This window comes from Scyliorhinus torazame, chromosome 25 (genome assembly GCF_047496885.1).
Source record: "Scyliorhinus torazame isolate Kashiwa2021f chromosome 25, sScyTor2.1, whole genome shotgun sequence".
Lineage (NCBI taxonomy): Eukaryota > Metazoa > Chordata > Chondrichthyes > Carcharhiniformes > Scyliorhinidae > Scyliorhinus > Scyliorhinus torazame.
Genome location: NC_092731.1, coordinates 22,301,463 through 22,313,796, shown reverse-complemented (window position 1 = coordinate 22,313,796; position 12,334 = coordinate 22,301,463). Strand labels below are relative to the sequence as shown.

The following is a 12,334-nucleotide window of genomic DNA, read 5'->3' as shown; positions in this document are numbered from 1 at the left end:
CTTGGAGAACGCTTACCCGGAGATCAGAGGCTGAATGCCCTTAACTGCTGAAGTGTTCCCCGACTGGAAGGGAACATTCCTGCCTGGTGATTGTCGCGCGATGTCCGTTCATTCGTTGTTGCAGCGTCTGCATGGTCTCGCCAATGTACCACGCTTCAGGACATCCTTTCCTGCAGCGTATGAGGTAGACAACGTTGGCCGAGTCGCACGAGTATGTACCGCGTACCTGGTGGGTGGTGTTCTCACGTGTAATAGTGGTATCCATGTCGATGATCTGGCACGTCTTGCAGAGATTGCCATGACAGGGTTGTGTGGTGTCGAGGCCACTGTTCTGAAGACTGGGTAGTTTGCTGCAAACAATGGTTCGTTTGAGGTTGCGCGGTTGTTTGAAGGCAAGAAGTGGGGGTGTGGGGATGACCTTGGCAAGATGTTCACCGTCATCAATGACGTGTTGAAAGCTGTGAAGAAGATGACGTAGTTTCTCCGCTCCGGGGAAGTACTGGACGACGAAGGGTATTCTGTCGGATGTGTCCCATGTTTGTCTTCTGAGGAGGTTGGTCCGGTTTTTCGCTGTGGCGCGTTGGAACTGTCGATCGATGAGTCGAGTGCCATATCCTGTTCGTACGAGGGCATCTTTCAACGTCCCGAGATGTCTGTTACGCTCCTCCTCGTCTGAGCAGATCCTGTGTATACGGAGCGCTTGTCCATAGGGCATGGCTTCTTTAATGTGTTTAGGGTGGAAGCTGGAGAAGTGGAGCATCATGAGGTTATCCGTGGGTTTGCGGTAAAGCGAAGTGCTGAGGTGACCGTCCTTGATGGAGACGAGTGTGTCCAAGAATGCAACTGATTTTGGAGAGTAGTCCATGGTGAGTCTGATGGTTGGATGGATCTTATTAATGTCATCATGTAGTCGTTTCAGTGATTCTTCGCCGTGGGTCCAAAGGAAAAAAATGTCATCGATGTATCTGGTGTATAACATCGGTTGAAGGTCCTGTGCGGTGAGTAGGTCCTGTTCAAACTTGTGCATGAAGATGTTGGCGTATTGGGGTGCGAATTTGGTCCCCATGGCTGTTCCGTGCGTCTGGATGAAGAACTTGTTGTCGAAGGTGAAGACGTTGTGATCCAGAATGAAGCGGATGAGTTGCAGAATTGCGTCTGGAGATTGGCAGTTGTCGGTGTGGAGTACTGAGGCTGTTGCAGCAATGCCGTCGTCATGGGGGATGCTGGTGTAGAGTGCCGAGACGTCCATTGTGACGAGGAATGTACCTGGTTCAACTGGTCCATGGGTGCTGAGTTTCTGTAGGAAGTCCGTCGTGTCGCGACAGAAGCTGGGTGTACCTTGTACGATGGGTTTCAAGATGCCCTCGATGTAGCCAGAGAGGTTCTCACACAGGGTCCCATTGCCTGAAACGATAGGGCGGCCTGGTGTGTTGGCCTTATGTATTTTCGGGAGGCAGTAGAGATCTCCAATGCGGGGAGTACGTGGGATGAGAGCACGTAGGGTGCTCTGAAGATCTGGATCCAAGGTCTTGATCAGTCTGTTAAGTTGGCGGATGTGTTCCTTGGTCGGATCTGCGGGTAACTGTCTGTAGTGTTCTTGGTTGTTCAGTTGTCAGTATACTTCCTTGCAATAGTCCGTTCTGTTCAGTACGACAGTGGCCCCCCCTTTGTCTGCTGGTTTGATGACGATGCTGCGGTTGGTCTTGAGAGCGCGGATGGCATTGCGTTGTGCTTGGGTGACGTTTGGGGCTGTCTTGTGAATGCGACTGATGAATCTGGCATTGACGCGACTCCTGACGGCTTGAGCATACATGTCGAGTCTAGGGCAGCGGCCTTCCGGAGGGGTCCAATTCGACTCTTTCCTCTTCGGTTGCCGCACTGCAGATCTCTCGGTCTGCTGTTCCGGTTCATTGGTAGTCTGCTTGGGTTCGCTGTTGGCCTCTTGGGGTCTGTGGAAGAATTCCCGGAGCCTCATTCGCCTGATGAATTCCTCCGTGTCTGCCGCGAGACTGATGGGGTCCATTTTGGTGGTGGTGCAGAAATTGAGCCCTCTGCTGAGGACTTCGATTTCGTCTGGTTGAAGGGTGTAGTCTGACAAGTTGACAATAGATTTCCCTGTATTGTTTTCTACTGTGGCACCGGGGGTGGCTTGGTTGCTGCCGGTGGTGATGCCAAGTTTCTCAAGCTTTCTGTTCTTGGTATGCATATAGGTGGCATAGTATTGTTGTCTCATCTGTTTGGCGGTGTCCCGCAGCTGGTCTGCTGCATCCTGAGCGCAAGTTGAGAATATGGCCTCTATCTTGGTTTCCAGGTTGCGTCGTCTGCTGTAGAGCTGGCGGACGAGGTGGTTGAGGAGTGTGAGAGAGGTGCGACGGTAGAGTCTCTCAGCGAAGTCTGTGTTGTAGGTCGACTTGAGTGGGTTTGTGATCTGTAGCCCTTTCGGGATCTTATCTGCTTTCTTGCATCTTTGTAGAAACTTAATGTCAGTGTCTATATGCGCGATCTTCCTGGAGATCCTCTCCACTTTGAGCCGGCAGTTTGCGGTGTCGATGGTAGCCATGATGTGGAGATGCCGGCGTTGGACTGGGGTGAGCACAGTACGAAGTCTTACAACACCAGGTTAAAGTCCAACAGGTTTGTTTCGATGTCACTAGCTTTCGGAGCGCTGCTCCTTCCTCAGGTGAATGAAGAGGTCTGTTCCAGAAACACGTATATAGACAAATTCAAAGTAGTAGTGAAGACAGGGGAGAAGCAGAGGATGGTCGTAGACTACAGTCAGACCATCAACAGGTACACGCAGCTAGATGCGTACCCTCTTCCCCGCATATCCGATATGGTCAATCGGATTGCACAGTACAAGGTCTTCTCCACCGTGGACCTTAAGTCCGCATACCACCAGCTCCCCATTCGCCCCGGTGACCGCAAGTACACTGCCTTCAAAGCAGACGGGCGGCTATACCACTTCTTAAGGGTTCCATTCGGCGTCACGAACGGAGTCTTGGTCTTCCAACGGGAGATGGACCGAATGGTTGACCAGCACGGTTTACGGGCCCCGTTCCCGTACCTCGACAACGTCGCCATCTGCGGCCACGACCAGCAGGACCACGACGCCAACCTCCGCAAATTCCTCCAGACCGCTAACGCCCTCAACCTCACCTACAACGAGGAAAAATGCATGTTTAGCACCGACCGTCTAGCCACCTTGGGCTACGTAGTGCGTAATGGAGTGATAGGCCCCGACCCTGAACGCATGCGCCCCCTCATGGAGTTCCCTCTTCCCCACTGTGCCAAAGCCCTGAAACGTTGCCTGGGCTTCTTTTCTTATTACGCCCAGTGGGTCCCCCAGTACGCAGACAAGGCCCGCCCACTAATCCAGTCCACTACTTTTCCCCTGTCGACAGAGGCCCGCCAGGCCTTCAGCCGCATCAAAGCGGATATCGCAAAGGCCACGATGCGCGCCATCGACGAGTCCCTCCCCTTCCAAGTTGAGAGCGACGCATCCGACATAGCTCTGGCGGCCACTCTCAACCAAGCGGGCAGGCCCGGGGCCTTTTTCTCCCGGACCCTCCACGCTTCAGAAATTCGCCACTCCTCAGTAGAAAAGGAGGCCCAAGCCATAGTGGAAGCTGTGCGACATTGGAGGCATTACCTGGCCGGTAGGAGATTCACTCTCCTCACTGACCAACGGTCGGTAGCCTTCATGTTCGATAATGCACAGCGGGGCAAGATCAAGAACGACAAGATCCTGCGGTGGAGGATCGAACTCTCCACCTACAACTATGAGATCTTGTACCGTCCCGGAAAGCTGAATGAGCCGTCCGATGCCCTATCTCGCGGCACATGTGCCAACTCGTGGCACATGTGCCAACGCACAAGTGGACCGCCTCCAAGCCCTCCACGAGGACCTCTGCCACCCGGGGGTCACTCGCTTCTACCACTTTATAAAGGCCCGCAACCTCTCGTACTCCGTCGAGGAGGTCCGAACAGTCACCAGGAACTGCCAGATCTGCGCAGAATGCAAACCGCATTTTTTCAGGCCAGATAGAGCGCACCTGATAAAGGCTTCCCGTCCCTTTGAACGCCTCAGTCTGGATTTCAAAGGCCCCCTCCCCTCCACCGAACGCAACACGTACTTTCTTAACGTCGTTGACGAATACTCCCGTTTCCCCTTCGCCATCCCCTGCCCCGACATGACCGCGGCTACGGTCATTAAAGCCCTCTGCACCATCTTTACCCTGTTCGGTTTCCCCGCCTCCATCCATAGCGATAGGGGGTCCTCCTTCATGAGTGACGAGCTGCGTCAATTCCTGCTCAGCAAGGGCATAGCCTCGAGCAGGACGACCAGCTACAACCCCCGGGGGAACGGGCAGGTAGAGAGGGAGAACGGAACGGTCTGGAAGACCGTCCTACTGGCCCTACGGTCTAGGAGTCTCCCAACTTCCCGCTGGCAGGAAGTCCTCCCGGATGCCCTTCATTCTATCTGGTCCCTGCTGTGCACCACCACGAACCAAATGCCGCACGAGCGCCTCCTTGTCTTCCCTGGAAGTCCACTTCTGGAACGTCACTTCCGACCTGGCTGGCAGCCCCGGGACCCATCCTGCTCCGGAAACATGTGCGGGCGCACAAATCAGACCCACTGGTGGAAAAGGTACATCTACTCCACGCCAACCCGCAGTACGCCTACGTGGCGTTCCCAGACGGCCGACAGGACACGGTCTCTCTGCGGGACCTGGCGCCCGCCGGAGCTTCCCACACCCCCCAACACCAATCACCACCCCCTCACTCCCGCCGGTGCACCCCACAGTCACCCCCTTCCCGAGGGGATCGGTTCTCCTCCCAGGCCCGCCCAGGAGTAAGGAAACAGAAGGGGACAGCGCGATGCTCCCAGAGTCGACCGGACCCGAGCCAGCACCACCACCACCACCCGGGCTGAGACGATCGGAGAGGGCGACCAGAGCACCATCTCAACTCATAGAGTCGACTTAAGATGTATATAATTCAGTGGCCCAGTAAAGCGGCATTGTTGTAAATAGTTAACGCTGCTAATCGGGTAAAATGTGAATAATTCGGTGGCCCAGTAAAAGCGGCATGGTTGTATATAGTTCAATGGTTAAGGCACCGACCCTGTAAACCCCTACCACCAAACCACCCATCACCCCGCCGGGTTCCTTTTTAACAAGGGGAGAATGTGGTGGTATGTATTAGGGGTAATACGGTACACCATGAATGCCGAGGAGCTATTGGAGGACAGATGCTGGGTCCCGATTGGATCTGCCGCCTACTGGGCTCCATCCAGATAGGCGGGGTATAAGAACCCGGTTTACTCCCCGCAGCTGCATTCTGTGACTGAGCTGCTGGGGAACAAGTCTGAACAAGTCTGCTCAATAAAGCCTCGATTGAAGTTCTCTACGTCTCGCCTTGTGTGTGATCGATGGTGCTACAGTCTCTCTCTCTGTCTCTGGGTCTGTCTCTCTCTCTCTCTCTCTCGCTGTGTCTCTCTCTCTCTCTCTGTGTCTCTCTCTCTCTGTGGTAGGCAAAGTAATGGAAAGGGTACTGAAGGATAGGATTTCTGAGCATCTGGAAAGACACTGCTTGATTAGGGATAGTCAGCACGGATTTGTGAGGGGTAGGTCTTGCCTTACAAGTTTTATTGAATTCTTTGAGGAGGTGACCAAGCATGTGGATGAAGGTAAAGCAGTGGATGTAGTGTACATGGACTTTAGTAAGGCATTTGATAAAGTTCCCCACGGTAGGCTTATGAAGAAAGTAAGGAGGCATGGGATAGTGGGAAATTTGGCCAGTTGGATAACGAACTGGCTAACCGATAGAAGTCAGAGAGTGGTGGTGGATGGCAAATATTCAGCCTGGATCCCAGTTACCAGTGGCGTACCGCAGGGATCAGTTCTGGGTCCTCTGCTGTTTGTGATTTTCATTAATGACTTGGATGAGGGAGTTGAAGGGTGGGTCAGTAAATTTGCAGACGATACAAAGGTTGGTGGAGTTGTGGATAGTAAGGAGGCTGTTGTCGGCTGCAAAGAGACATAGATAGGATGCAGAGCTGGGCTGAGAAGTGGCAGATGGAGTTTAACCCTGAAAAGTGTGAGGTTGTCCATTTTGGAAGGACAAATATGAATGCGGAATACAGGGTTAACGGTAGAGTTCTTGGCAATGTGGAGGAGCAGAGAGATCTTGGGGTCTATGTTCATACATCTTTGAAAGTTGCCACTCACGTGGATAGAGCTGTGAAGAAGGCCTATGGTGTTCTCGCGTTCATTAACAGAGGGATTGAATTTAAGAGCCGTGAGGTGATGATGCAGCTGTACAAAACTTTGGTAAGGCCACATTTGTAGTACTGTGTACAGTTTTGGTCGCCTCATTTTAGGAAGGATGTGGAAGCTTTGGAAAAGGTGCAAAGAAGATTTACCAGGATGTTGCCTGGAATGGAGAGTAGGTCTTACGAGGAAAGGTTGAGGGTGCTGGGCATTTTCTCATTAGAACGGAGAAGGATGAGGGGCGACTTGATAGAGGTTTATAAGATGATCAGGGGAATAGATAGAGTAGACAGTCAGAGACTTTTTCCCCGGGTGGAACAAACCATTACAAGGGGACATAAATTTAAGGTGAAAGGTGGAAGATATAGGAGGGATATCAGAGGTAGGTTCTTTACCCAGAGAGTAGTGGGGGCATGGAATGCACTGCCTGTGGAAGTAGTTGAGTCGGAAACATTAGGGACCTTCAAGCAGCTATTGGATAGGTACATGGATTACGGTAAAATGATATAGTGTAAATTTATTTGTTCTCAAGGGCAGCACGGTAGCATTGTGGATAGCACAATTGCTTCACAGCTCCATGGTCCCAGGTTCGATTCCGGCTTGGGTCACTGTCTGTGCGGAGTCTGCACGTCCTCCCCGTGTCTGCGTGGGTTTCCTCCGGGTGCTCCGGTTTCCTCCCACAGTCCAAAGATGTGCGGGTTAGGTGAATTGGCCAATGATAAATTGCCCTTAATGTCCAAATTGCCCTTGGTGTTGGGTGGAGGTGTTGAGTTTGGGTAGGGTGCTCTTTCCAAGAGCCGGTGCAGACTCAAAGGGCCGAATGGCCTCCTTCTGCACTGTAAATTCAATGATAATCTATGATAAATCTTGGACAAAGGTTCGGCACAACATCGTGGGCCGAAGGGCCTGTTGTGTGCTGTATTTTCTATGTTCTATGTTCTGTGTCTCTCTCTCTCTGTCTCTCTCTGTCTCTCTCTCTGTCTCTGCCTGTCTCTCTGGCTGGCTGTCTGCCTGACTCTCCCTCTTTGGCTGTCTGTCTGTTTCTCTCCCTCTCTCTCTAGCTGCCTGTCTCTCTCTCTCTCTCTCTAGCTGTCTGTCTGTCTCTCTCTAGCTGTCTGTCTCTGCCTGTCTCTCTCTCTCTCACTCTCTAGCTGTCTGCCTCTCTCTCTCTGTCTCTCTCTCTCTCTCTCTCTCTCGCTGTCTGTCTGTCTCTCTCTCTCTCTCTCTAGCTGTCTGTCTGTCTCTCTCTCTCTCTCTCTCTAGCTGTCTGTCTGTCTGCCTCTCTCTCTCTGTCTCTCGCTGTCTGTCTGTCTCTCTCTCTCTAGCTGTCTGTCTGTCTCTCTCTCTCTCTCTCTCTCTAGCTGCCTGTCTGTCTCTCTCTCTCTCTCTAGCTGTCGCTCTCTCTCTCTATCTAGCTGTCTCTCTCTCTCTCTCTCTAGCTGTCTGTCTGTCTCTCTCTAGCTGTCTGTCTCTCTCTCTAGCTGTCTGTCTGTCTCTCTCTCTCTCTAGCTGTCTGTCTGTCTGTCTCTCTCTCTGTCCCTCTAGCTGTCTGTCTCTCTCTCGTCTGTCTGCCTCTCTCTCTCTCTAGCTGTCTGTCTGTCTCTCTCTCTCTCTCTCTCTCTCTAGCTGTCTGTCTGTCTCTCTCTCTCTCTAGCTGTCTGTCTGTCTCTCTAGCTGTCTGTCTCTCTCTCTCTCTCTCTAGCTGTCTGTCTGTCTGTCTCTCTCTAGCTGTCTGTCTGTCTATCTCTCTAGCTGTCTGTCTCTCTCTCTCTCTCTAGCTGTCTGTCTCTCTCTCTCTCGCTCTCTCTCTAGCTCTCTCTCTCTCTAGCTGTCTCTCTCTCTCTAGCTCTCTCTCTCTCTCTCTAGCTGTCTCTCTCTCGCTCTCTCTCTAGCTCTCTCTCTCTCTAGCTGTCTCTCTCTCTCTAGCTCTCTCTCTCTCTCTCTAGCTGTCTCTCTCTCTCTCTCTCACTCTAGCTGTCTCTCTCTCTCTCTCTAGCTGTCTGTCTGTCTCTCTAGCTGCCTGTCTCTCTCTCTCTCTCTAGCTGCCTGTCTCTCTCTCTCTCTAGCTGCCTGTCTGTCTGTCGCTCTCTCTCTCTAGCTGCCTGTCTGTCTCTCTCTCTCTCTCTAGCTGTCTCTCTCTCTCTCTAGCTGTCTGTCTGTCTGTCTCTCTCTCTGTCCCTCTAGCTGTCTGTCTCTCTCTCGTCTGTCTGCCTCTCTCTCTCTCTAGCTGTCTGTCTGTCTCTCTCTCTCTCTCTCTCTCTCTCTAGCTGTCTGTCTGTCTCTCTCTCTCTCTAGCTGTCTGTCTGTCTCTCTAGCTGTCTGTCTCTCTCTCTCTCTCTCTAGCTGTCTGTCTGTCTGTCTCTCTCTAGCTGTCTGTCTGTCTATCTCTCTAGCTGTCTGTCTCTCTCTCTCTCTCTAGCTGTCTGTCTGTCTGTCTCTCTCTCTGTCCCTCTAGCTGTCTGTCTCTCTCTCGTCTGTCTGCCTCTCTCTCTCTCTGGCTGGCTGTCTGTTGTCTCTGTCTCTCTCTCTCTCTAGCTGTCTGTCTCTCTCTCTCTCTCTCTCTAGCTGTCTGTCTCTCTCTCTCTCGCTCTCTCTCTCTAGCTGTCTCTCTCTCTCTAGCTCTCTCTCTCTCTCTCTAGCTGTCTCTCTCTCTCTCTAGCTGTCTCTCTCTCTCTCTCTCACTCTAGCTGTCTCTCTCTCTCTCTCTAGCTGTCTGTCTGTCTCTCTAGCTGCCTGTCTCTCTCTCTCTCTCTAGCTGCCTGTCTCTCTCTCTCTCTAGCTGCCTGTCTGTCTGTCGCTCTCTCTCTCTAGCTGTCTGTCTGTCTCTGTCTCTCTCTCTCTCTAGCTGCCTGTCTCTCTCTCTCTCTCTAGCTGTCTCTCTCTCTCTCTCTCTCTCTCTCTCTAGCTGTCTGTCTCTCTCTCTCTCTCTAGCTGTCTGTCTCTCTCTCTCTCGCTCTCTCTCTCTCTCTCTCTCTCTGTCTCTCTCTCTCTCTCTAGCTGTCTCTCTCTCTCTCTCTCTCTAGCTCTCTCTCTCTAGCTCTCTCTCTCTCTCTCTAGCTGTCTCTCTCTCTCTCTCTCTCTCTCACTCTAGCTGTCTCTCTCTCTCTCTCTCTAGCTGTCTGTCTGTCTCTCTAGATGTCTGTCTCTCTCTCTCTCTCTAGCTGCCTGTCTCTCTCTCTCTCTAGCTGCCTGTCTGTCTGTCGCTCTCTCTCTCTAGCTGTCTGTTGTCTCTGTCTCTCTCTCTCTCTAGCTGCCTGTCTCTCTCTCTCTCTCTCTCTAGCTGTCTGTCTCTCTCTCTCTCTCTAGCTGTCTGTCCTGTCTCTCTCCCTCTCTCTCTCTCTCTAGCTGTCGATCTGTCTCTCTCTCTCTCTAGCTGCCTGTCTCTCTCTCTCTCTCCCTCTCTAGCTGTCTGTCTCTCTCTCTCCCTCTCTAGCTGTCTGTCTCTCTCTCTCTCTCTCCTGAAGCCCATGATCAGGATTTGGGATTCTCCATTCCAAGCTGTCGGGGGGAGTTTTGGTTTTAATTCTGATCCAGCTGTTACAAGCCCAGCCTGACAGTCTTCGGGAATGAGTCGAGTGGAGATATCACTGTCCCATTTAAACTGCGGTGTTGAGCTGGACATCTCCCTGGACCTCTCTCTGGGTGGGGTGGGAGGGTTCCACTCAAAACCCCCTTTTTTGTCTCTGGACATCTCCAATTTCTGCCTGCCTTCTTGCCCTCCTTCCTGGTTAGATTGTAACTCTTCTGCTTCACTCCCCCCTCGCTCTCTGGTTAACACGCCAAGTGTAGTCACTGTATTAAGACTGGATCAGGGGCACAGCCAATTTGCGCATAGCAAGCTCCCTCGATCAGCACTGAGAAATATGGCCATTGTAGTGATGTTGATTGAGATAAATATTGGCCAGGACACCTGGGAGAACTCCCCTGCTGTTTGAAATAGTTACATGCGATTCTTTAACGCCCATCGGAGTGGAAAGTTAGGAATAAAATAAATGTGAAATGCTGGAATCTGAAACAAAAACAGAAAATGCTGGAAAAAGTCACCAGGTCTGACACATCCCTGGAGAGAGAGGGAAAATATAGAGTTAAACGTTTGAGTCCATATGAGTCATACTGATTCCAAACGTTAATTATTGTCTCCTACACGTGTGCTGTCAAATATCTCTCCAACCCCCAAAGTCAGTCAATTAAATTCAGGGAGATTAGTTTAACATTTCATCTGAGCGACGGCAGATCCAGCGATACAGTATACCCTCCGTCCTATCCAGCGATACAGTATACCCTCCGTCCTATCCAGCGATACAGTATACCCTCCGTCCTATCCAGCGATACAGTATACCCTCCGTCCTATCCAGCGATACAGTATACCCTCCGTCCTATCCAGCGATACAGTATACCCTCCGTCCTATCCAGCGATACAGTATACCCTCCGTCCTATCCAGCGATACAGTATACCCTCCGTCCTATCCAGCGATACAGTATACCCTCCGTCCTGCCTGGATTCCTGTGCTTGAGTTGGTGGCGTGAAACTTAAACTCAGGACTTTTCATAGAATTACATAGAATTCTACAGTGCAGAAGGTGGCCATTTGGCCCATCGAGTCTGCACCGACCCACTGAAAGATCACCCTACTCTCCCGGCAACCCTACCCAACAGTTTGGGCGCTGAGGGGCAATTTAGTATAACCAATCCACCTAACCTGCACATCTTTTTGGACTGGTGGGAGGAAACCCATGCAGACACAGGGAGAACGTGCAAACTCCACTCAGAAAGTGACCCGAGCCGGGAATTGAACCTGGGTCCCTGGAGCTGAGGCAGCAGTGCTAACCACCGCCACCTTGAGGTGAGACTAAGGCTGACAACTAAAGCTACTGGGACTGCAATCTCCTCGTTCTGATGTTCCCTTTTGTGAATGTTGGCACTCCCTCCAGTCCTTGAAATGAAATGAAAATGAAAATCGCCTATTGTCACAAGTAGACTTCAAATGAAGTTGCTGTGAAAAGCCCCTAGTCGCCACATTCCGGCGCCTGTTCGGGGAGGCAGGTATGGGACTTGAGGGCAGTCCCAAACCCAGGGAGCAATTAATTAGTCCTAATTTCCTTTCGGCACTCATGGGTGACTGACTTCATCTCTCGTGCAGCTTCCCCCTGAGAGTTTTGAAGTTTCCAAATGTGGGGAGATCAAAACTTAGAACCATTAGTATAACGTAGCGTTGATATATAAGGACATTGGGGACAAACTGGGGTTCCCCTCTCTCGAAATGAGAAGGTAAAGGAGGTGACCTAATAGAAGTCTCTAAAATTCTGAGGTGGTTTGATAGGAAAGACACAGGAATGGTGTTTCCACTGCAGCAAAACGAGGGAAAATAAATATAAAACAGTCACTGATCAATCCAATAGGGAATTCAATGGCAACGCCATAACCCAGAGGAGCGATGAGAATGTAGGTAAAAGCAAATTACTGCGGGTGCTGGAAACTGAAACAGAAAATACTGGACAATCTCAGCAGGTCGGACAGTGTCTGTGGAGAGAGAAGGGAGCTAACGCTTCGAGTCTGGATGACTCTTTGTCAAAGCTGGTGAGAATGTAGAACTCGCTACCACAGGGAGTAGGTCAGATAAGCAGCATAAATATATTTGAGGGAACGTTGGTGAAGGGTGAAACAGTATGTTGATTGGGTTCGATAAAGTAAGACGAGAGGAAGCTTACCTGGGTGTAAAGGTCCGCATGATTCCATTGGTCCGACTGGCCCGTTTCTCTGGACATTCTTTGTAACGGAACCTGAGCTAATTATCTCCTTTGTTTTTAGGTGTTGAATGGTTCTGAAGAAGGGGTGTGAGAAGCACGGACATCTCACCAGCTTGTGAGTCGATCTCTCGGAAGTAGCTAATGGCAGACGTCGGGTGCGTTCAGAACCTTTGTGAAGGCAAAATGTAATTTTTCTTTTTAAATTTCCAATTCGGGGGCAATTTAGCGTGGCTACCCTGTATATCTTTGGGTTGGTGGGGGTGAGACCCACGCAGACTCGGGTTCGATCCTGGCCCTGGGTCACTGTCAGTGTGG

General features: G+C 51.3%; 1 protein-coding gene across 8 annotated transcripts in view; it reads left to right on the top strand.

The window, feature by feature from the left end:
• Positions 1–12,334, top strand: part of LOC140402405 (SERTA domain-containing protein 1-like) — a 38,468-nt gene that overhangs the window by 18,398 nt on the left and 7,736 nt on the right. For 3 of the 8 annotated variants that reach the window (XM_072490163.1, XM_072490165.1, XM_072490166.1), the window contains exon 2: positions 12,081–12,204. In XM_072490163.1, coding sequence (XP_072346264.1) covers positions 12,161–12,204 — 44 coding nt within the window. In that variant the 5' untranslated portion in view covers positions 12,081–12,160. The remainder of the gene's footprint in view (positions 1–12,080; positions 12,205–12,334) is intronic. The other 5 variants (XM_072490160.1, XM_072490161.1, XM_072490162.1 and 2 more) reach the window with 2 other exon arrangements.